This window comes from Monodon monoceros, unplaced genomic scaffold (genome assembly GCF_005190385.1).
Source record: "Monodon monoceros isolate NGI ecotype Baffin Bay Population unplaced genomic scaffold, NGI_Narwhal_1 Super_Scaffold_5, whole genome shotgun sequence".
Lineage (NCBI taxonomy): Eukaryota > Metazoa > Chordata > Mammalia > Artiodactyla > Monodontidae > Monodon > Monodon monoceros.
Window position 1 is genome coordinate 9290327 of NW_021703782.1, and position 26018 is coordinate 9316344.

Sequence of the window (26018 nt, forward strand, 5' to 3'; positions counted from 1 at the left end):
TTCTAACCAGGAATGTCTTTGTTTGCAATGGAAACGTAGGAGAGAACAGTTTTGTTGAAAACGTGCTGTGTTTCAGCTGCTCTGTGTTTAACCAGCCTTTCAAGTGAACCGAACCACCATTTATACCATGATTTCTGTGGGAAAATGCATTTTGAGTTCCGAAAGCTGACTTTAAAATGGAATTTGGAATACATCCCATTTGTTCGTTCAGTACTCTTGTGTGTATTTGTATAATCAGGAAGCTTTTGTAACATTTTCTTCTGCAAGGTACTTAATTTTAATATACAATTTTCCATTCTCCAGGATGCCCAGGGAGTAGAGGAACGAGAAGCATTAGCAAGAATGGCAGCTAATGTTGAAAACACGGCTTCTGCTGACTCGGAGGCATATATTGAGAAATACCTCAGGAGCGTGCTGGCAGTGGAGAACCTTCTCACGTTAGATCGACTTCGCCAGGTCAGCCGACAGAGCTGGTGGCCATGGTGCCAGCCCAGCCTGACTCTGGGTTTGACTTTCCACAAGTCACATTATTGTTACATCTAAACGTTTGAAGCCTCTAAGTGGAGCATATTAATTTAGATTAAACTTGCTGGGTAAGTCTTTGAAGATACAGAAACTACTGGAAAGTTACTTTTTCCAAGACCCTAAATGGTATCTAGTTGCCATTTGGAAGTAGTGGAAGAGAATATGTAACTCTTGGTGGCTAGGTATTTTAGAAATTCCTTGATACTGGGTCATAATGTCACAGAAGGTAGAGTGCTGTGCCCTTCTTTGCCTCCACAGCCTTGGAGTGGATCTCTAGAAGGGAAAACAGAAGTGCCAGCCGTAAACCTAAGCCTCAGAGAAACCCTGAGCTCCATTTTATGTGACAGTGTTGAGACTTTTTTTAACCAAAAATACTAATGAAAAATAAAGGAGAATGGTCTGCTTTTAATAATCTTTCTCTTGGGACTGACTTCTGGCCAGCTTCAAGGGGGCCGTCAGTAGATACAGAAAAGAATGATCAAGGTAACCTGTCAGCTGTTTAATTAACTTTGAGTATTCCACAGTGATGGTAATTGAGTCATTCTGTCGTGTGAAGTAACAGCCGTCCTTTAAAGAACTAGGAATGTGTCCATAGCTCAGCCTGCTTTAAGATACTGTTACTTTGGAAGTGTGTCTCTCATGTGTATTTTTCGTCTGTATTTTCTCTGACTGACAGGAAGTTGCAGTGAAGGAACAGTTGACAGGAAAAGGGAAGCTGAATAGGAGGAGTATTAGCTCTCCAAATGTGAACAGAGTGAGTAGCTGGGACCCCATTCTGTGCTCTGCTTTCGCTCCTCTTTCCTTGGATAACTCCTTCCCATCCTTTGAATCTCATCTCAGATATCATTTCCTTCTATGAACTGATTTAAGTGTCCCCATTCTCTACCCTGAAGCATCGGTGCACCCCTCTGTCACTGCCCTTCCTAATTTTACAGGGAAAGTTCCCATGTGAGTTCCTCTGTAATGTTTCTCCTTTATCTTCATGTCGCCAGTGCCTGGCACACTGACTCTGTTAGGTGAGTGTTTGTTGTACTAAAGCAAAACTAGCCGAGTGCCTAGGGAAACTGTTTGAATTTTTTAGGCCAAACTGAATTACTTATAAATTGAGGAGAAGTCTGGACTAGGTTTATAAACTGTGATTTATCTCTACTTTCCTTACTTTTGATAAAGATATGAATATGAGAGATAGTACACCTTTGTCTGAACTTGTTACCCAGAAAAACCATGGTACAAGCATTGAAATAAAGAGCAACTGACCCTTAGCCTTGGTGTTGGAGAGGACCCAGTGAGAGGCAGGACGGGTCTCAGGCTGGAGGGCCCATGTGGCCCCGCAAGACTGAGTGACGTCACTGATGATCTCAGACGGAAAGATTGGGAACATTCTCAGGCAGTAAAAAATACCACTTTAACTCAGCGTAAATATCTTCTCATTCCTTCAGAAAATGATCTACTAAAATGCACTGGTATGTGCAGAGATTTGGTATTTAGAATCCTATGGTTTAAAATAAATAGTTTGCATGTATACATTTGCTACAATACCCAGAGAAAGGAGTCGTCCGATTAGGACAGGGTAAGGTAACCAGTAACCTGGTATCCTTTAAATAGAAGGGGATAAACAAATGAAGCGTCTCTTACTCGGGCCCAGCCGGCTGTTGCCTCAGTGTACGCTGGATATCTGATGTTATACAAACCTCCTATCTTGAAAAATGTTAATCAATTCAATTTTTTTAAAAAAACTGCACCTGACAGTGTCCCAAAGGCCACTAGTCTAGTTTGTAACTTTGGTCTTGACAGCCTGTCTGATACCATCCAACTTCAACATTCTGTTGATTCGGTTTTCAAAGTCTTGTATTTCCAGGACCATAGATCTATGTACTTTTGCACATGAAGGACTAATCCCCCTCTTTATTTCTTGTTTAGCTGTCTGGCAGCCGACAGGATCTTATTCCATCCTACAGTCTAGGTAGCAACAAGGTGAGTGTTTGTAACTATTTTCTATCAGCCTTAACTCGTTTCCCATTCCAGCTTTCCTCTTCTCAAATATCACACGCTAGTTTTGCGTGCCAAATTTTCTCCCAGTTTTCTATACTGTGTGAAATTTATTGGAGAGCGTTGAGTTCATTTCTTTTTATCTGCCAGTTAAAATAATGTTACCGAGACCTTATTATTACTCTACTTTCTAAGGGTTAAAAAACAATTTAGGTGCTTAAGTTCTTCTGTTGAAAATATTCTTCCTGTTTGTGTCAGAAAAGGAACTTCATGTCAGATTTTTAATAGTAAAATATTGATGAAATGATTGAAAATATGTGAGGAATAAGATCATGACTAAAAGTTAATATTATTTGTTAGAAGAAAAATAAACGAACAGAAATTTTGTTAGCTGGAATGTATTTACTTGCTTGTTAATATAGCTTTCCCCAACATAACAGAGTTTTAAGCATAGACAATTCATTTTCATGTACTTAAAGGGCTCACACTTGAAATTGTAACTGGATGTCACATGACAGTTTTGTGCCTGCTGTTTTTTGAGGGACCTCGTTAGATGTTGGTGCTGCCAGCTGCAGGCAGTGTTTTCTGTGTCGATATCTTCACCCATGAGGAGGCCAAAAGTGTCATATGAAATGGTCTGACATGAGGAAGTTGTGTCAGAGTAAAAGAAGATACAGATAAAAGAAGATTGGCTATTTAATCATTATCAAAGCTGAGTGGTATTCATTACACTATTCTTACACTATTCTTCCTATTCTTGTTAAATATTCTACAATCTGTCTTTGTATAGGTTTGAAATTTTCCTTATAAAAACTTAAGAAAGGGCTTCCCTGGTGGCGCAGTGGTTGAGAGTCCGCCTGCCGATGCAGGGGACGCGGGTTCGTGCCCCGGTCCGGGAAGATCCCACATGCCGCGGAGCGGCTGGGCCCGTGAGCCATGGCCGCTGAGCCTGTGCGTCCGGAGCCTGTGCTCCGCAACAGGAGAGGCCACGGCAGTGAGAGGCCCGCGTACCGCAAAAAGGAGGGGAAAAAAAAAAAAATTTAAGAAAAAGACAATGAAGTTGATGAACGATTAGACTCATTTTTAAGATCTAGGTTGCTAGGAGTTTACCTGAAGTAATACATAGATATGTATCTATGTATATATATCCTGTTATTTCAGGAAAACTACCAGTAATCTAAATCTTAAAAATATATATCTCAGTGTTTATAGGCAAATAACTTGCTCCCCAGCTCATCAGTTCACTGACCACCTACCATGCATCTGAAAGTGTGCTAAGGGTTAGTACTCCTTGATACGGGTCCACTGACAGGTGTGATTAGCTCTTGATAATCATAGCATAGTTGTGATTAGCTAAACAAAGCAGAGTTTTTGGAAAATTGTGTCATTGTTAATTATAAATAACTCAAGTAATTTAAGGAAAATATAAGAAAAAACCATGACTTTCTGTGTTTTTTTGAAATCTATCTAACCCAAATCCTCTATCGTGAATTCCTTGAAAAAAAGTAGCCAAAATTTCTTCAGCTTTTCTCTCTCACCCTAGTTTCCTTATGTTTAAATGAAGAAAATAATAGAAAACAGTAGTATCTGCTTGAAAAAGAATTGTTTCATCTACACCAAATAAACAGAATAAAGGAACACAGATGCTGTAATAGAAGTATGCCTAGGTAGAGTAGGAGCCCAGAGGAGGGAGTGGGCACTTTTATAGGTATTATTCAGGGACCAAGAGAGGCTGCAGAGAGGGGGAATCCCCGCCCCCAATAAGTTTAATGCTGAAAGAGGATAAGGTCCACCCAAGGCAGGGAAGGGGTTGAAGCAAGAGTGTGAACAGAAGTGTGGAAGGAGGAAAGAGCATGAGTAAAGCAGAGAGGGTGCAGTGTGGGGTAGAGCCCAGAGAAAGGGGCCTTATTTCAGAAGTTCCTATAGATGTGCCTAGGAGTAGCTGGGGAGCTGGGTCCCTTGAAGGAGTCTTTAAACAGTCTACCTAAACCCCACTCATGTTCCTGGCTGTGGTGTATAAAATTACGTTAGAATAATGTACATAGTAGAAATGTGTACAGTTACCAATGCACAAGTGAGGGTGGGGACAGCAGGTGGGGTAGAGGTCTCAGCAGCGGGGAGGGGGAGGGAGAGATTCAGGACGTGCTCAGGAGATGGAAGCTCTGGAACTCGGCGACATGAAGAATAAGGTGGAGCCAGGGGAGACAGGGTGGTGTGGGCTCTGGGTGACAGTGCAGAGAGGTGAATGTTGCAGGCGCAGGTTTGGGGAAGAAAATGATTGAGGTCAATTTTGGACAAAAGGTTATGTCTGCCAGTTCAGGAGTCTGGAAGCCTGATCTGAAGACAGATTGGGGAGCTCAGGACCTGGTTGGAACAGCGTGATGGATTTGAGCACAGAGGCGAGGCTGTGCGGGCGTGATGGTGATACTTCCAGGCCTGCGCAGGAGGGGAAGCCAGCCAGGGCCATGACGGACCGGAGTCCTCAAAGAGGAGGGGAGGCGCAGGAGGGCGGCTTGGAAAATGGTGCCGGAGAAAGGCGGTTTAGGAGCTCCTTCCAGATTCCTCAGAGACCGAAATGAGGACTGAAAGGACTGTTTTGGGTGTGAGAGTGAAGAGTTTATTGGAGGCCTTTCCCAGGGCAGTCTCTTCTGTGGAGGATAGGGGAGAAGTAAGCAGAATGTGTTTTGGGGCGGTTTTTTGTTTGTTTGTTTTTTGCGGTACACGGGCCTCTCACTGTTGTGGCCTCTCCCGTTGCGGAGCACAGGCTCCGGACGCGCAGGCTCAGCGGCCATGGCTCACGGGCCCAGCCGCTCCGCGGCATGTGGGATCTTCCCGGACCGGGGCACGAACCCGTGTCCCCTGCACCGGCAGGCGGACCCTCAACCACTGCGCCACCAGGGAAGCCCTGTTTTGTTTTTTGTTTGGGCGCGCTGTGCAGCTTGCAGGATCTTAGTTTCCTGACCAGGGATCGAACCCGTGCCCCCTGCAGTGGAAGCGCAGAGTCCTAACCACTGGACCGCCAGGGACGTCCCAGCAGGGCATATATTAAATGAGTAAATAAATTACACATTTTTTTGTTACTCTACCAGGACCTTTCCTTTTTCAGTCATCTTGATGTCCTGGGGCCGCTGGGTAACTTAGCGAAGATGAGGAAATTCTACCCTCTCAGATTTTACTGGTGTCCTGGTGCCGTCCCAGCAGCAAGGATCTGGCTCTGTCCGCTCTATTTCAGCATGTATTTTCAGTTTTCGTCAGATGCCTCCAAACAGTGAAGGACCCTTTTCTCCTGTTGCAGCAGTTTGCAGTCTTCCTCAAAACTTGGCGTCTCTCACCCCTGCGCAACCACAGCAGTCCCCAGCCTCTGACGGGCGGTGGAGTTCTTGTCAGGGAAAACAGAAAGGCCAGCTCCCCGTTACTAACGTGCTCCCAGTTCAGCTGTGGAGCTATTATTTTATCTTCTTGTGAACTGTTGGCCCCCATGGGCCCTGAATGGTTACCAGGTATGGCTGGGATTCCATCCACTCCATCACTGTCACCATGGGCATCACTTGACTTCCTGCTTGTGTCCAGATCAGTAGGTTTTATGAATGTCCACATACCAAAATCAGAGACCTTTTGCTTTTCACTAGGGGAAAGGTAGAGGAAAACTGTTCTAAGATTTAATGGATGGACCTGTTTAATGAGTATGGAAATTCAGGTGACAGAGGATCATAACTGATGCTAGGAAACAAAGTGATAAGAACACTCATCAAAGAGGATTTGATTCCAGGCTCACTTCAGTAGGGAGCACAAAGTGGTTCCCCCTTTTGCAGGTGCGGGGCCTTCAGTAGTTTTATCATTTAAAGCAGGGCCTCTTAAAAGATTTTTAAGGAAAATAAATATTTTTAAAATTGTATTTTCTTACTAGCGAGAAAAGAAACATTTCCCTCCACCAATAGCAGCAAGGAACAGAGATTCCTCCCTTTGGTCTTTTAAACGAAACAATGAAAAATATCGTCAAATATGGCATTGCTTTGAATTCAAAATTGTTATAATGCTGTGCGTAATAGAATTCCTCAGGGTAGTGTTTAAACTAGTTGACATACAAATTATCCAAGTCCTATTAAACCCCTTTACACAGCAGCCGTGCTCATAGACATATGAAATGACGTATATATGAGGGTGCCCATTGCCACATTGTTTATAATGGCAGAAGATTGGAAACAAGCCAAATGTCCATTGGTTTGGTCTGGTTAAATCTATTTTCTCCCTGTGAGTGTGCACACGTGCACACACATAAGTAAATGGGATACTATACAGCTGTAAAAAATAATTAGGAACCCCTCCAGATACTGATGTGGAAGATCACCAGGATATACTTAGTGATTAAAAATGCAGTGCAGTACAGTATGCTACCGTTTGAATTGTAAAAGGAGGGAAACAGAGAGGTGCATGTGACTGTTTATAGATTTGCTCACATAGACGCAGGAAACCCTATAAGGATATATGATAAACAGATACCATTACTTACCTGCCTGGGGAGAGAGTAGAAGCATGTGGGCACCTGAGGTAGGAGGCTTCTCACTGTGTGCCTTTTTATATTACTTGTTTTTTGGATCATGGGAACAAATTACCTATTGAAAAAAATTAAAATTAAAAATTTTTATTCCCTACCCTTTTTAGCAGAAGATTTTATTCTCTAGTAAGTAGTGGTTTGAGAAGGTCTTCAGTTGCTTTATCTGTAATAATTTTCGCGCAAAATCCTCAAGGAGAGATTACTAAAGAAATTGTTCTGGAAAAATCTCAAAGGCTCATGTTGTTTTTCTTCTTTTCTTTTGGAGACTTCCTTCATTCTGCAGTTTTCAGAGATCCAGGGAGAGGTAATTAATCCATTAGGTTTTTCCTAATGAGTGGGATACAAGTATTATCCTACTATCCTAAAACATGCTTGCTTTTACCTTGAGAATAAGAATGCGTTTTTACATGTTTTTGTAAGACGACTAAATTTGACACTGTACTAGGTTTTTGGCTCTTACCCTTTGGTAAAAATAACTTTGGTAATCGGTATATACAGTTCCTCTCAAATGTTCCTTGTTACCTGGGCTATGAAAATATCTGTCAGAAGAGACCAGGAACGAAGGCATCTGATGGAATGTAGAAGGCTCTGGAATGTGAAGAGTTGGAGTTAATTTATTAGTTAAGCAAATGATACAGTAAATGAGAACTTTTAAGGTGTACTTTTATCAAGCATGGGACAGGGGAGAGAAGCAAAGAAGAGAGCAAAAGTGACTTGGGCCTACCTTCAACGCCACAGAACTTTGCTCAGTGGGACCATCCTGGCTTCCTTGCATGAAAGTATTTAACGTACAGGGAAGTTGAGTCGGAAATATAATTTTAAACTGGAATCGATGCTTAAAATGCTAGAAACTGTATTTTAAAAAAAATGAAAATTATAATCACAGTTACATCTACCTTTCAAACTCGTGTGGGCCTGTTTCTGGGTTCTCTGTTCCATTATCTATGTGTCTATCCCTCTTTCTTGATTATGAAATCAGAGTTACAGACCAGAGAATCTGCCGTGTCCTCCCCACCTAATACCAGAACATTCAGGTTTAGAAGCAGGGAGAGGCCACGGAGTAAGTTCAAGTCTGCCTTTCCCTACTAATTTTCAGTTAATGTCATGGCAAAGATTAGTCAGTCGGGAGAGAAGTAACACTAAAAGGTGTGTCCGGGAGGCAGGAGCAGAGAGTGTGATAGGATTAGGGCTCTTGGGGAGGTGAGAGCAAGTGGTAAGGTACTAAAACAGTGTCACACTTTGGCCTATAATACTTGGAATTCGGCCAGCCACATTTTGCATGGCCTTATTTATTGATGCTCGCTACATATTAAAGTTGGAATTGTTTACTGAGCTCCACCAAGATGCAACTGATGAGCTAATTGATCTTAAAAAGACAAATTGAATTTTATTAACTACTCTTAACTTTTAATTTCACCTTATGGCCTAAAAGAAATCACTCTTGAAAAGCTTTTCAATTAAGAATATAAAATATTCCTAATTGCAGTGATGTTGTTATTTACTGTTACTGGCTATTTCATCATTATTGTAAGGCAGTTTTTGTATAGGTATAATGAAAGCTTAGCAAACTTTTTGTGACCAGTCTACCAGATTAGACTCATATTTAGGTGCAGAATTAATTTCAGCAGATTATTTTTCCATTTAAACAGTGGCTGTGCCTTGAGATCTTTTGCAATCCACGGAACTCTGTCAACAGAAAATACTGGTCTTACTTAAAGACATTTTAAATGGAATTATATGTTTTTAAATAAGTTAGCAAGATGTTTGTCAGCTTCTGATTGGAGTTCATGGTGCAATTAAAAGTAGCCAAAAGCCTGGATGAATATTCAGTTAACAAAACTGAATTGTGTGTTTTGGCCCCATCACCTTCCTGAAAACTGCAGTTATGTAGTGTGGCACTAGTTAAGGCTGGTACCAGATATGAGTCACCTCTTCTTTAGCTGCACAAGAAGCCACCTTTGGACCTGGAATGTCACTGGTGCTTCTCTTTGTTTACCTCTTTGTCACTTTCCTGATCAAAACCAGACCTCTTGATGGAATACCCAGAGCATTTGTGTCTGTCTGGAGAGCGGTAACAGGAAAACAGGAGGTGCCCAAGGGGGACCGCTCAGGTCCTCAAGTCAGCTGAGAGCGTGCTGTGTTTTTCCCTGTTGGGTTTTGCCTTTAAGCATAGTGTCCATCGACAGATGAATGGATAAAGAAGATGTGGCACATATATACGATGGAATACTAGTCAGCCATAAAAAGAAACGAAATTGAGTTATTTGTAGTGAGGTGGATGGACCTAGGATCAGTCATACAGAGTGAAGTAAGTCAGAAAGAGAAAAACAAATACCATATGCTAACACATATATGGAATCTAAAAAAAAAAAAAGGTTCTGAAGAACCTACGGGCAGGACAGGGATAAAGATGCAGATGGACATAGAGAATGGACTTAAAGACACGGGGAGGGGGGCTTCCCTGGCGGTGCAGTGGTTGGGAGTCTGCCTGCCGATGCAGGGGACGTGGGTTCGTGCCCCGGTCCGGGAGGATCCCACGTGCCATGGAGCGGCTGGGCCTGTGAGCCATGGCCACTGGGCCTGCGCATCCGGAGCCTGTGCTCTGCAGCGGGAGAGGCCACAACAGTGAGAGGCCCACGTACCGCAAAAAAAAAAAAAGAAAAAAAGACATGGGGAGCGGAGAGGGTAAGCTGGGACAATGTGAGAGAGTGGCATGGACTTACATATACACTACCAAATGTAAAATAGCTAGCTAGTGGGAAGAAGCCGCATAGCACAGGGAGATCAGCTCGGTGCTTTGTGACCACCTAGAGGGCTTTCTCTAGTTGCGGTGTGCGGGCTTCTCACTGCAGTGGCTTCTTGTTGCATAGCACGGGCTCTAGGCGTGGGGGCTTCAGTAGTTGTGGCTCGCGGGCTCAGTAGTTGTGGCTCGTGGGCTCTACAGTGCGGGCTCAGTAGTTGTGGCGCACGGGCTTAGTTGCTCCATGGCATGTGCGATCTTCCCAGACCAGGGCTCCAACCCGTGTCCCCTGCATTGGCAGACAGATTCTTAACCACTGCGCCACCAGGGAAGTCCCATTGTGGCTGATTCTGAAGGTTGATAGACATGAAAAATGTCAGAAACATCACAGACTGATCTTTCCAGATTTCAGTAGTGGAGCGTGGATTACTGTGGTAGAAGTTTAAAAAGAAAAATGCCATACTCTTTGTCTTTGAGAGCTGAGCTCATAAGAAAGCAGAAAGGCCTGGTGTCTGGCCAAGTCCTTTTTATTCATTGTCCTGAGTTGATCTCCCTCTGAAGTACCTTTAACTGGGATGCTTCCTTTTTTCTTCCCCAACATTTCAGTAAAGGGAGAATAACCCTGGACCAGCCAAGCATGTGAAATGTATTGGAAAGACACTAATTGCCTTGTCCCTGGGTGGCAGTGTGTGTTGCTAAACCCCAGACCACAGATTCCACTCCTGGCAAGAGAATGGACATGTACAGCCAGAAAGAATGTAGTGAATGATTTCAGTGGAGTGTTTCTCCAGAGATCTGCAGGTATCAGAAAGAGGAGGGAGGAGTGTTATACCAGTTTATCATCCAAATTTGTTGTTCCCTTGGAAGCAGAGCCTGTTCTGTCCCAGAGCAATTTGAGACACTCTGTGTCCCCGTCTCTGGTTAGCGAGACTGTGAGATTCCTCAAGGTTAAGATGGTGGTTAAGGGAGATGGATGAAATGAGTCTCCGTTTTTTGTTCTCTGATGGGGCTAACGATATGGCTAAGGCTGTGTGTAAGTACTGTGTGCATCCTTTCAAATGTTTTCACTTGAGATATTCGAATATATGAGACAGTAAGAGTTACTGCCTCCATTCAGATTTGGGAGTAACATTGGGTGTGGGAGTTCCAGCTGGTAAAAATTACCCGGGAAGCTAGCAGAGCCCTGAGTGTGCCTTGGGGAAGAGGTGACACCTACATTATTTGTCACTGGGCCACACCAAATGGCTGAGGTGCTGACTCCAAATCTGCTGCTTAGTTTTCCTAAGGGACAGAGTCCCACTATGTCAGCTGCCAAACAAGGAAGAAAAATGTAAAGTATGAATTCAGATTTATTCTGAAATTAAGTATGTTGTCTTCAGAACAACCTTGCATGAGCTTAAACCCTGTAAAGAAAGTGTGAGACTTTTCTTCCTCTGAGCTCAGTAGAGTGTTGACTTCATTGTCCCGTCACCTGATGGTGACGTCCCAGAGTACACAAAGCTGCAGCTTCCCAGACAGATAATTAAATTTAAATGCAAAAAAGTTAATGAAACATTAATGTAAATCAGTGTGTGATTCATAGTAACACAAATGCTCCTACAGTGACATGTTCATAGTTCATTTCCCTCATCATCTCTTCATGTCTCTCTTGCTTCCTAGCTTCCTACTGTTGAGCATCATACCATTTGTTAAAATATCAAGTGCTGAGAGAGTTCCTGGGGAAAATGGCCTTCTGTAAGATAAACAGGATCCAGATCACTTAGGGCTTATCGATTTTATGATCAGTACTTAGGTTGCTGCTAAAAGCAGATAGGTTTCCAGTACATGTTGGCAACCTAAGAGGGCTTTCTTCCCCCCTCCACCTTCAGGAGCAGCAAAGAACTTACTTTGCAGGCGATTACTAATGAAGACTCAAGTTGATCGTCAGGGTCACTCATCTGTGGAGTACTGGCTTAAACTAATATAAAATACCATTTTTTAAACTCTGGTGAAAAAGAAGTCAGAGTGATTATCAGAAGACCAAAAGAGAACGTACAGCGTTTAAAAGAGTTATGTCTCATCTTCATTACTGGTTTTTATACTGGTAGTATGGGTTGGGGTTTATTTCTTTACTGGATGGGACTGATGTTCAAAGTGTTTTGGTGCTGTCACCATTTTTATGGCTCAAGCTCTAGACAGGTAAACTAATCCATCAGCTGGTGGGCATTGTTTTTGTATTATGCAGTGAAATCTCTTTAATGGGAATTTACAAGGCAAGTTGAAAGTACAGTCAGACTTGTTAATTCAGAGACTACCATTATTGGCAACTTGTGACTACTTGGTTTAGGCTTAACTGCAACTCATCTTTAATATCTGTTAAAAAAAAATGAGAGGCTTGGTAATATGCTGTTCTAGAGTTTTTACTTTCATGAATGGTATGTGGCGGAGGAGAAGATGCCTGACTGTATTAGAGTTGTTCCTAGGCTTCAGTCGAGAATCTGAAGTGAAAGAGGGTATCTTGAGGCACAAGAGCAGAGAGGGCCTAAGGAGCAGAGCGGAAGGGAGGATTTCAAGAGGAATGTATTACTAAATCCCTGTGTGGTGAGAAGCAGCATGATATAGGAGAAAGATTATTAGGAGGCTGTAAATTGTAGTAAGCAGTAAACCAAGGTTTATTTAGTTCATGTGATTTTGTCAATGACACTGCATCATCTCACAGATTGACCAAGTCCTCAAGTCTAGGGGACGCAAAGAAGGTAAGTCTCTACCTTCAACAGCTGCTATGAGGGAGGAAGGTGCACTGTCGCTGGCACAGGTCTTTGCACTGGCAGACATGACCACCTTGCCCCGTCCCTAGCCCATCGGGGAGTGAACACCAGTGTTCACAAGTGTGCAGTGGAGCGACTGCAGGTACAGGAAAACCACCGACAGCATGAGAAATTGCTATTCCTGTACTATACTGTCAACCTCTTGAATTTTGACACCTAAAATTTTTAATAAAATAGAAATGCTTTTTTTAAAAAAACAAAACTTCAGACTGTATCTTTATCCTAGAAGTTCATTCTGCATTTGGCTTCAGTCCTGCCTTAGGCAAATGTTTAGCTATTTGGACAAAATGGGCAGAAAACATGAACAAACATTTCTCCAATATACAAATATATGAGTGGCCAATAAGCGCATGAAAAGATGCTCAACATCACTAATCATAGGGGATACCCAGATGTGAGGTGGTATTATTAGGGAGAGCAATTCTATAAAGAAGAGGAAGAGTACTTAGGTAATAAGGTTTATCATGTCTTATAACAAGAATAAAGCTTTAGTAATGTGTAACAGATTTCTCTTCAGTATCTTTAGATTTTTTTGTTAATTGATATGAATCAAAATTCCTGATTTTGTCCTTAATAGGGCCGGTGGGAAAGTCAACAGGATGTATCGCAAACTGCCGTTTCTAGAGCAACCACTCCAGCTGCCCCATCTCCCCCTGGTTGTCCCCAAAATAACCATTCTCCTGATCCAGGTAAGTTATATTTTCCTTTTTCAAACACTGTCATGAAATTTGAGCATCTTTCAGAAGTAGTTTAAATCAGGATTTCCTACCAGGTAACCACTGTCCTACTAGTTAATGCCTGTCTGAATTTTCCCCTTCCTTATCATAACGTGTTGAGTCACATTGTTTTGAATGTTGAATTTATCTTGCATTCCTGTGAGAAATACCACTTGATCATGATGTGTTGTCCTTTATATTTGTTTGATTCTGTTTGCTAATATTTTGTTTATAGAGTTTTTGCGCATATGTTCTATGATGAATATATGTACCTTTTTCATAACATTGTCTCTGTTAGGTTTTGGTATCATGATTACACTGGTTTCATAAAGTGACTTGAGAAAAATTTCCTCATCTTTTTTTCCTGAGTTTATGTGAACTTGGTATTACTACTTCCTTAAATGTTTGACAGGATTCACCGGTGACACTCTCTGGGCCTGGAATTTTCTCTGTGGGAAGATTTTAGATTATGACTTCAATTTCTTTATTATAAGGTTAACTTTTTATATTTCTTTATAAGTTTTCATAAATTATGTTTTTTAGGGAAATTTCTATTTCACCAAAATTATTAAATTTATTTACATAAATGTTACAGTGTTCCTTTATTGATCTTTTAATGTTTATAGGATCTGTTTTTATGTTCATTCTTTTTATTCTAAATAGATAATTTTTGTTTTCTTTCTGTTTTTCTTAAATACTTTTGAAACTGGTTTGTCAGTTTTCTTTAGTCTTCCCACAGAGCCAAATTTGGTTTTATTTTGTTTCATTGATTGTTATTTCTTTCTGCATTTCACAAATTTTGGCATGATGTGTTTTTTTTTATCATTCTGTTCCAGATATTCTAATTTCTCTGATTTATTCTTCGACCCCTGGGTTATTGGGTAGCATATTAATTCATTTTCCTATATCTTGGGGGTGTATTATTATTATTGATTTCTTATTTAATTTCATTATGAGCAGAGAACAGACTCTTCAAAATTTCAATCTTTTTAAATGTTTTGAGACTATATTCTATCTTAGTGAACATTCTATGTGTATTTGAAAAGGTCTATTCTGTTTTGGGCACAGTGTTCTGTATATATCAATTAGGTCAAGTTGGTTGATAACCTTGTTCAAACCTGCTGTATCTTTACTGATTTTTTTTTCCCTCATATTTGTTCTGTCGGTCATTGAGAGAGGGTGTTGAATCTCTACAATGATTGTGAAATTGTCTATTTTTTCCTTTAATTATAACAGTTTTTGCATGATTCATTTAGAAACTCTGTTACTGGGTATAACACATTGGGATTGTTATTTTTTGCCGACATAGTGATGTTTCTTATTATGAAATGTCCCTTTAGCTCTCTGGTAATACTCTTACTTTGAAATCTGTCTTGCTTGATATTAGTATAGCCACATCAACTTTCTTTTGCATATTGCTTGCATGGTGTATCTTTGCCTCAGTCTTTAAAATTTTAGCCTAATTTATCTTTGAGTGATTATCTTATAGACAGCATATTTAGGTTTAGTGTTTTTTGTTTATCTAGTCTGACAATTTCTGCCTTTTAATTGGCATGTTTAGTTCTTTTACATCTAATATTATTGTTATCTCTGCCATGTTGCTGTTGGTTTCTATTTGGCCTATTTATTTATTTTTTCCTCTGTAATCTTTATTGTTTTCTTTTGGGTTAATTGAAAAATATTTTGCAGTATTTTATTTTTTCTTTGGCTTTCTGGTATACCTGTATTTACTTATTAACATCTTTGTTAAAGGAGTCTAGTAGATATCTTTAATTTTACCACAGTCTACTTAGAATTAATAATTACCACTTCCCACTGCACAGATATAAGAATCTTGCAACAGTGTAATTCCATTTACCTGTTCCCCCACCCCTCTTATTTTGTATTATTGTTGTATCTTTTGCTTTTATAGGTGTGAACCCATTTTACAGTGGTTGGTTTTTTTTTTTTTCTTTTTTTCTTTAAAACAGCTCTTTGTCTTTTAAGGAAATTAAGAAACTATAGATAATCTTTTATATTTTCCTTCATATTTATTACTTCTGTCACTACTCCTTCCTGAAGATCATATATTCATCTGATATTATTTCTCTTTAGCCTGAAGAATATCCTGTATTATTTCTTATTGTGCAGTTTTCCTTGAGAAGATGGGTCTCCCCTTTTGAGAATATCTTTATTTCACTTTTTTCTTCAAAGGATATTTTCACTAGATAGAGAATTCTGAGTTGATAGCTTGTTTTCTTTTAGCTCTTCAAAGACACTGCATTATCTTTTACACTTCTTTTCTGATGAGAATTCAGCCATCATTTGTGTCACTTTCCCACGACATGTGGTATATCTTTGTTTACGTTGTTTGCTTTCCAATTTTTCTCTTTATTTTTCTTAGCAAGTTGGGCAGTGATGTGCTTAGGTATAGTTTTCTTGGTGTTTATCTTGCTCGGGTTTCACCGATGTTCTTGGGTCTATACATTGAGATTTTTCGAACAGTTTTGGGAAATGTTCAACTATTAGTTAATTACATTTTTCCCCTGCCCTTTTCTGTCCTTCTGAGAATCTAATTGCACACATGTTATATTGCTTAATATTGCCCTATGGGTCACAGAAGCTCTATTCTATTTTGATTTTAATTTTTCATCTTTTTATCTTATTCTTGTTTCTTCTGATTGGATAATTTCTACTGCCATTTCTAGTTTTCTATTAAGCACATCCAAGAATTTTTAAATTACAGTTATTCTTTTTAGCTCTAGAATATCCATTTGCTGCTTTTTAAAAATAGTTTTAATTTCTCTGCTGATATTTCTTTCATACCTGTATATTTGTTAAGACCATATCTTTTTTTACATCCTTGGACCTGTGTATAAAAACTGCTTTTAAACTTCTTACCTGCTAACTCCAGCATCATGACCAATCTCCTAGTCTTTTTCTGACTGCTTTTTTCTAGTCTATGGGTCATATTTAATGAGTTTTGACAAGTTTATTTACTCATGTAACTTACACCCCAGTTGAGCTCTAGACGATTTATGTGACTCCAGTTACTCCCCACAGTGCATCAGTGTTCTGATTTCAGATTAGTTTTGCCCGTTCTACAGTTTCATTTAAATGGAATCATATAGTATGTGCTCTTTTTGTGTTGGGCTTCTTTTGCTCAGCATATCTGTTCAAGTCATCCATACTGTTGCATGTATCAGTAATTTATTCTTTTTTATTGCTGAGAGATATTTCACTATCACAGTGGAATTTATCAGTTTTTAACCAGTTCTCCTGTTTATGGACATTTGGTTTTTTTCCAGTTTTTGGCTACTGTGACTAAAGCTTGTTCTTGTATAGGTCTTTTTGTAACATTTCTGTTGAGTAAATACCTAGGGTGAAATTACTTGGTCATAGACTACTACCTTGTTTAAAAATTCTGTAAATTAAAGAAAAATATTCTAATCAGTGTTTACTTGATTTGCATATTTACCACTTTGCTCTGCTCATTATTGCTTCCTGCTCATTCCATGCTTCTGAGTTTAGTTTCTTTTTTAGTGACTATGTATCCATCATTAGTGCTTTTAGCACTAATCATCTTTTTTTTAGTGACAAACTGTTTCTTTTGTATGTTAAAGTTTTTATTTTGCTCTCACTTTGAAGAATCCTTTTACTATGGAAAATATCAGACATACAAAGTAGAAAGAGAATCATTATGTGCCCTCGAGTGCCCCATGCTGATTTCAGAACGATCAGTGCATCACCAGGCTTACTTATCTGTGCTCCCACTACGTCCCCACACCCTCTCAGAATGACTTTAAAGCAAATCTCAGATATTATCTCATCTGTAAACACTTGTACATGTATTTCTAAAGTAATACCCACAGTAACATTTCATTCCTAAGAAAAATGAAAAATAATTCCAAAATATCATTAAACATCTAGTCAGTGTTCAGATTTCCCCAGTTGGATCAAGAATATCTCTTAGTCATTTTGAATGAAAATCCAAGTAAGGTTCACACATTGTGATTAGTTGATACGTGTCTTAAGTCTGTTTAGTCTATCTGCTCCTCTTCATCTTTTTTCCCTGTTGCCTTGTATTTGTTGAAGAGACCAGGTTTTGTACATAGACTCTGTACATTTTTACTTTTACTTGGTGACATCCTCACCAGGTTATTTAAACATGACTCTCTGTCCCGTGTATTTCCTGTAAATTGGTGGTTAGATCCACAGCCTTGGTCAGATTCAGGCTAATTTGAGGGAGGGACGGAAAGTAGGGTAAATGAATGGGTAGTTTTATGTACTTCCCTTAGGAGACACATCATGTCTGATTATCTCTTTTTCTGTGATAGATGCAGCCTTTAGTTGATTATTGGCTAGATATTTATTTAATTAGAGGTCATCCTCACTCTAGAATGTTAGTTTAACTGCATGTAAAACTTTAGATTATTCCTAATTTTTTTCTTAGCATTTAGATGATTATATCTTCTACCTCTTTATTCATCTTAAACTTTTTGTTTGTTTGTCTCTTCTTTTTTTTTTTGGTGGCCATGCCACGAGGCTTGCAGGATCCTAGTTCCCTGACCAGGGATTGAACCCCGGGGCCTTTAGCAGTGAAAGCATGGAGCCCTAACCACTGGACCGCCAGGGAATTCCCTTGTCTCCTCTTTTTTGTTTCTCTCATCCCTGTTTTTGCTTTTGACCTATCTCTTGGCAAATAGCTTTCTCTCTGCTGTATTTTTTTTAATGATTGAGCTCATGATTACAGAATATCCTTCTGTAACTTTTCCTAGTTTACTTAGAATTAATAGTCCTTTATGAAAAGGTAAAACCTTAACCGTACAGGTCCGTGCACCATCTGTATTGCCAGTGAACTTGCATCGTCTTGGTCCAGCGTGGAGTAGAGGTGGGGATGGTCATGTGCTTCTCTTCAGGCAGCCTCATATACAGATGCCTCAAGTTGACTGGCTGCTTTTTTTTAAAGTGTTAATTAGGGTACAGTTTTCAAGTCACATATGACTTGAATTAGTTTTTCTTGAAAATTTAGTCTTATTCACTAAGAATAAAGAATTATAAAGAATAAAGCATTAATAAGTCTCCTAATATCATAGGCGTTATCTGCACATCTGACCCCAGCCTTTGGTAATTAAGAGCAGGTAAGAACAGGGTTGGTTCAGGGCACTTGTCCCTCTCTTGTGAAAACAACTCAAACACCACTGTCTTCCTGAAAGGTCAGTTTCATCATCTTCATTCAGTAAACAGCATGAAAAATTAAGGTTGAATAAGATATGGTCCCTGACTTTAAAGAGGTTAAAGTCTGGATGGAGAGCTGTACAAGTGTGTCATTGGCTATGTGATTTAAAAATGAAAAGCCCCATTTTATTCTAGGGCAGAAGTTACTGGGTTGGCCAAAAGGTTCATTTGGTTTTTTTTCTGTAACATGGTTCTAGTAGCAGTTAGTTGTCTTCAACTTCATTCGAAACAGTTTTGTTAGATTGTATTGTGACAGCTGTCATATCAGCGTGCATTTAAAAAAAGACTTATCAAAATTGGTGAATTTTTGTGTAGCCATTTTAATATTGAAGATGGAAGAAAAAAAGCAACATTTTCGGCATATTATGCTTTATTATTTCAAGAAAGGTAAAAGCGCAACTGAAACGCAAAAACGGATTTGTGCAGTGTATGGAGAAGGTGCTGTGACTGATTGAACACGTCAAAAGTGGTTTGTGAAGTTTCTTGCTGGAGGTTTCTCGCTGGATGATGCTCCACGGTGGATAGCGATCAAATTGAGACATTAATTGAGAACAATCAACGTTATACCACCTGGGAGATAGCCGACATACTCAAAATATCCAAATCAAGGTTGAAAGTCATTCGCATCAGCTTGGTTATGTTAATCGCTTTGATGTTTGGGTTCTACGTAAGTTAAGCAGGGGGGAGAAAAACCCTTCTTGACTGTATTTCCGCATGCGATTCTCTACTTAAAAGTACTGAAAACGTTCTGTTTTTAAAACAAATTGTGACAGGCGAAGAAAAGTGGATACTTTACAATAATGTGGCACGGAAGAGATTGTGGGGCAAGTGAAATAAACCACCGCCAAACACACCAAAGGCTGGTTTTCATCCAGAGAAGGTGATGTTGTGTATATGGTGGGATTGGACGGGAGTCCTCTATTATGAGCTCCTTCCAGAAAACCAAACGATTAATTCTAACAAATACTGCTCCCAGTTAGACCAACTGAAAGCAGCACTCGATGAAAAGCATCAGAATTAATCAACAGAAAACGCATAATCTTCCTTCAGGATAATGCAAGACTGCATGTTTCTTTGATGACCGGGCAAAAACTGTTACAGCTTGGCTGGGAAGTTCTGATTCATCTGCTGTATTTACCAGACATTGCACCTTTGGATTTCCATTTATTTTGGTCTTTACAAAATTCGCTTAATGGAAAAAATTTCAGTTCCCTGGAAGAATGTAAAAGGCATCTTGAACAGTTCTTTGCTTAAAAAGATAAAAAGTTTTGCGGGCTTCCCTGGTGGTGCAGTGGTTAAGAATCTGCCTGCCAATGCAGGAGACACGGGTTCGAGCCCTGGTCCAGGAAGATCCCACATGCCACGGAGCAACTAAGCCCGTGCGCTACAACTACTGAGCCTGCGCTCTAGAGCCTGCGAGCCACAACTGCTGAAGCCTGTGCGCCTAGATCCCGTGCTCTGCAACAAGAGAAGCCACCGCAATGAGAAACCTGCGCACCGCAATGAAGAGTAGCCTCTGCTCTCTGCAAATAGAGAAAAGCCCACGCGTAGCAACAAAGACCCAACGCATACAAAAATAAATACAAAAAAAAAGTTTTGGGAAGATGGAATTATGAAGTTGCTTGAAAAATGGCAGAAGGTAGGGGAACAAAAGGGTGAATACATTGATAAAGTTCTTGGTGAAAATGAAAAATGTGTCTTTTATTTTTACTTAAAAACCGAAAGCACTTTTTGGCCAACCCAATAGTACTTGACCAGTTAGTGACAAGGCCCGGGGTTGGATTACCCTTCGGATATTAGAGCATTTTAGAAGTACCCCGATTGCTGCTATTTAATTGGAAAAGGAAACACCATTGTGTTTCAGGGTAACTATAATAAGAGCATGCCTTTTAATATAAATTTTTTTAAGGATACGTTTTTTGATTTATATTGTTAGATTTGCTTACAAAGGATATGTGGCCAATTGTTTTTGCCTTATCTCTTTTCCTTTCAATATTTTTGGCAGGACTCAGTAACCTAGCAGCCTCCTACTTGAGTCCAGTAAGATCCTTTGTGCCGCAGATGCCGAAGCTGCTAAAGTCGCTCTTCCCCATCCGCGACGAGAAAAGGGGCAAACAGCCATCTCCCCTCACACATCAGGTAAAAGCGTCACGAAAGCAACAGTGCCCATGCTCCTAACAGGCTGCTGGCGCAGTGATGCTCTGCGCTGTGCTGAAGCTGGAAGGAGAGGGTACCAGCACTGGGGGCATCAGAACTGGGCTTTCAGACCTGGTAAAAGCTCTGATAATTTTTCTTCCACTCTCGTTGGAGATAACAGAGCTGTTTAAACGCACTGACGCTGTCAATCCTTTCTGCTTTTAAAAAATGCCAAGTACGCTACTAATGTTATTTATGGTCATATCACTTAGAGCAGCAATAGTGAAATTTATGAAGTGCACTTAGTGTTGTTTGTGTATTGCCAAACAGAAAATGTAATTCTATTTTTAATTCTTGATTTCGTTTCTTATTTCACACAATTTTACATCATCCCTGTCCTTGCTGCTCAACCTCTTTTTTCCTCTACTCTGCTTTACCTGTTCTTTCACTGAAATATTAAAAGTGATAACTTGTCTTATTTCCCCTTTTTATTAAAACTCTCTACCCGGCCTTAGAAGAAGTTTTAGAGAAGATGTTAAAGGGTTTTCCAAATAATCAGGAAGCTGCTCTTGTGTGATGGTGCATGGGAAGCCTGTTGGAAATGCAATTTTTAGCCTCATATAGGTGTGAGTTCAGCAGAAAATGATAAATGAGGATTTATTTATACTCATTCAAAAACACATACAGTGCATGTTCAGTTGTTGAAATAGGTCTTTTGACATCAGCTTCTCCACACTCACTTAAATATTCAAGTTGCAGAAATGTAGGTGAGTCTCCTTGCCTGAGACCTTAACTATTTAAAAGACTTTTCTAAGTTTACGAGAGCATATTCAAGGGGATGGTATTAGTTTTGTAAGGTTGCTATGCAGATACATAATTTTTTCATTCTAGGATTATATGAGCATATATATCAGCATAGATGCACACATATTGTATGAAAAAAATTAAACATCGAGATTTTTGGAAATGTTTAAATTTAACCGGGCACTAACGGGTGCTTGACAGTTATCAAAATGAATCTGAGATGGCGAGAGCTTAAAAGAAATAGCAAGTCTAATATTTGGTGGGGGTGAGGGTAGGCAAAACAGATTTTGCCACGGGTTCGTTATAGCATACGTTATTCTGTTCTAAACTGCTACATCGTTGTTTCACAAAGTATGATTCATTTACTGTTTGTGCCAGAATTTCCATGGTAGCTTTTTAAAAAGGTAACTTTGAAAAAAATACAGCCCGACCTTAAAAAAATGTAACTCATACCTCACCTTGGGGCATCTAATAATCTGCATTTATAAGCACCCAAGGTGATTCTTATTCACATTAAAGTTTGATATCCACTGTTTTTCAGTTGCTGTTTGGTGAAGACAGAGTTACGTAAGTTAAAGGAAATTGGAACGGTATTAGAAGTCATTGAATCAGACTACCATTGTTATAATTATCAGCTACTTTAAGCTTTTGATGTAGCAAGTCAAATCACCTGCTACCATAAGAAGTTACTTTTACTGTTTTGCCAGTGAGTGATTGGTTCCTTTGGATATGAGAGGAACAGCAGTGGTTTAGAAAGAAATCTAGTGATTGGTGGATAATCGCAATTTGTAATGTCCAGTTTAAGAGAGGTAATCTTGAAATATTTTGAAGATATCTTAAGAATATTTGTTCATTCAGTTTACTTTTTTTGAGCATATATGAGCAAAGGTGTTTCAAAAAGTGGCCCCAAATGCTGCATAGTTCATAAATAAATGAGAATGTCAATACAAAAGTGGCCTTAACAAAGATGCTCAATGGTGGAGCTAAACTGTTCCATTTGGTTGGTGAAATCCTCACTCCCTTGAAGGACCATTTCTCAAGGTCACCAGAGCTCCATCTTGCCTGCACTTCTCAGTCCTCATCTGACTTGACAATCGTGCAGGAAACATTTGTGTCTCTGGGCTTTAGCGCTTAGCGCTGAGTTTGCCTGGCTTCCCTTCTGTTGGCTGCTCAGTCTTTCTCAGTTGCCTTTTCTGGGACCCTTTATTCCAACAGGCCTCTGATATTCAGGTGTTCCAGAGCTCCCTCCCAGGTAATCTCATCCAGCTCTGTGGCTTTTAACTCTTTATGCATTGACGATGCTCACATTTCTATCTCCAGCCCAGGCTTTGCCCCTGAGCTCTGGCCTCGTGGAGCTAACCGCCTGTTCAGCTTTTCCACTTACAAATCCATTAGACATTCACATTTTACAAGTTCAAAGCATTACTCCTGGTTTCAGCTCCCAAGTCTGTCTACTCCCAGCACAGAAAATACTTACAAAATACATGCCCATCTCAGCGTGTATAGCACAAATGTCCACCTAGTTGCTTCACCTCATAAATAGTCCATCAGTAAAATTTTGTGGGTACCACTTTCAGTCTGGTGACTTCTCGCCGTCTCCATTTCTCATCACTCATCCATGCCATCGTCTTTTGCCTTGACTATGCAGCAGCCTATCAATTGGTCTAACTGACGCTTTTTGCCTCACACAGTCTTGTCATTCACAGAGAAGCCAGGGTGAGCTCCCAAGGCCTTACATTAGTTCATGGCTTGAAACCTTCCACTGCTTCTCTTTGAATAAAATCTATTCCTTACTGTGGTTTACAGTGGCCTATGTGATCTAGCCTCTTGACTTTTAATCTTTTATTCCCTTTATTATTTTTTATTTATTTACTTATTTATTTATTTTTGGCTGTGTTGGGTCTTCGTTGCTGCGCGCAGGCTTTCTCTAGTTGCTGCGCGCAGGCTTTCTCTAGTTGCGGTGTGCGGGCTTCTCATTGCGGTGGCTTCTCTTGTTGTGGAGCACGGGCTCTAGGTGCACAGGCTTCAGTAGTTGTGGCACGTGGGCTTCAGTAGTTGTGGTTCACGGGCTCTAGAGCACAGGCTCAGTAGTTGTGGCAAATGGGCTTAGTTGCTCCGCGACATGTGGGATCTTCCCGGACCAGGGCTCGAACCCGTGTCCCCTGCATTGGCAGGTGGATTCTTAACCACTGCACCACCAGGGAAGTCCCTGTTCCCTTCATTTTACGCTTTGTTCACCATGCTAAGCCATATTGGCCTTTTTGTTGTTATTGTTTGTCGCACGAACCATGAAGCTCCTTTTGGTCTCAAGAGTTTTTGCACTTGCTTTTCCTTCTACTTGGACTGCTCTCTCCCAAAGTCTTTGCATGGCTACTAGGTCTCTAGTAGACTGGTCTGCTAATAGCATGGTCAAGAAAGACCACTCTAAGCAAGTACGTTTGAGTTTAGAGTGGCCTGAACCAACCAAACTAAAACAACAGCATCTACCATACATATTACAGTGTACTCCCATATTTAATCTTTTCATTGGGAGTCACTGTTATGTTTATATGCTTATCGGTTATCTCCACTCTAGAATGTAATTCTTCAGGGCAGGGGCATAGTCAATGGAAAATATATGTTGGTTGACCATTGACATTTGTACAGCTTGTAATGTTAGATAGTTTGACTGTACCAGGTGTCATCCAGTGGTGTAAAGGACTGTGGAGGTGAGAGAATCACATCTGAGTGGGGATTTGAGATATCGAGACATATTTATAAAGTTTCTTTCCTAGATTAATGCAGGTTCCACTAAAGAACTATTCTTAAAGGTGGGGAAAGCTTGAGCTTATCATTTTGGACTTATTTGATCAAAGATGCTTGTGTTCTCATGTTTACTATCTCTGCTAAAGCTTTAAGAGAAGTAAATTATAATTTAAAATGACAGTATCAATATAGAGGTTTCCCTTACTAGGACCACTTTAAATATGCTTTAAGTTGCCGTCACCTAAACGATGTTCCATCCTTGGAATTAGGGCACTTGAGCGTCAATGGAATTTCAAAATAACAGCAACAAGAGCAATGCTATATTGGCTAGATTTTTATAGTGTTTCCCAATTTTTTTATAGTAATCTTCACTCTAATGGCATCCTATTCACTTGGAAATCAGATTTGATACCTGAAAGTTGAGGTTCTTACTTTTTTCCCTCCTTGTGGAACCTCCGAGTCCTCCAGGAAGAAGGTTGGTTTATTTCTACCCAGTCTTCGCCTCTGCTTTTTTCTGCTATTGCCCAGGAGTTAAAGGTTCTGGGCTCCTTTAGGCTTTCTCCAGACCTAATAGCTGAAGACTAGTCAACTATATCTCTTATAATAAATGCCTCATCATTCTTCCGTTGTCTTGCCAGGGTTTTGCTTAAAGTGGGAAGCCCAGAAGTGATACTATAACCCCTATGCTTGAAAATAGTGCAACTGTCACTGTCCTCTTTTGAATAATGTACTTCTACCAAAGTGGCATATGATGGCACTTTTTTTAAAGGCAAGTATTTTTAGTTCATTGTGCTCTGGTCAGTTAACGTTCCCCTTTTTCGTTTGCTTGTTTATTTGCTTACACTCTTGTCAATGCACTTCTCTTTTTATTATTATGTTGTTTAGTTGAAGTATAAAAATACTTAAATAAGGATCTTTAGATTCATTTAGAAATTTTTTCATCTTGATTTTGTTTCAGCATTCCTAGGATAGCAAGATATTTTTTGAATAATTATTTAAAAACTACTTCTGTCCTAACTACCGTCTGCAAACTTTGAAGGGCATAGTCTGCATTTGAGTCACAAACAAAATATGGAACATTAGGGTGTGAGAGAGAACTCTGTCATATGTGACTAGAGATCGCTCCCCAAGTTACAGAGCGACAGAGCGACACCCTTCAGCTCTGCATGTTCAGTAACTGCCATCTCCAACCCACGTTTCCCCCTCTCCCTAGCAAAGAGATTATGGGAGGCTTTGTTAGATGCATTACAGAAATAGAGGGACACCATGCCTTCCTCTGTATCACCAGTCCAGAAAGCCTAGGACAAAATTCACGCTGATGAACGTTCCTAGACCACCCTGCCCACTGCCTGGCTTAGCCATAGCTCTGTGTGAGGTGTCTAGTGTAGCGTAAAGAAATACACGAATACCCCGAAGCTTGCTCTCTGTCTTGATTCTGGTTTAAATTGGCTACTACTGCCTTTTTAGTACACTAATTTCAATGGCCCGTATAAATAGTCATTAAATAATCAATACCAGACTAAAAAACTTATATAGGTTTTAGAATGACATCAAAGATAGAACCCAGAAAAATAGAAATCAGCGCACATGCCTAAAAGGAATCTGGATCAGTTCTACAGTACCGGAAGGGATAAATATTGGTATTAACATTGCATAAAGCTTAGAGACAAAAAATAGTAACCCTGCTTAAGATTTCTTTTTTTTTTTTGAAAGTTATTTATTTATTTTTGGCTGCGTTGGGTCTTTGTTGCTGCATGCGGGCTTTCTCTAGTTGCCGTGAGCAG

The 26018-nt window shown here is 40.0% G+C and overlaps 1 protein-coding gene across 3 annotated transcripts in view; it reads left to right on the forward strand.

Annotated features, from left to right (window-relative positions):
* KIF13B (kinesin family member 13B) overlaps positions 1–26018 on the forward strand; it is a 185607-nt gene that overhangs the window by 139326 nt on the left and 20263 nt on the right. For all 3 annotated transcript variants that reach the window (XM_029201887.1, XM_029201888.1, XM_029201889.1), the window contains 5 exons: positions 304–456; positions 1202–1279; positions 2446–2499; positions 13194–13305; positions 20555–20688. In XM_029201887.1, the coding sequence (XP_029057720.1) occupies positions 304–456; positions 1202–1279; positions 2446–2499; positions 13194–13305; positions 20555–20688 (531 nt within the window). The remainder of the gene's footprint in view (positions 1–303; positions 457–1201; positions 1280–2445; positions 2500–13193; positions 13306–20554; positions 20689–26018) is intronic.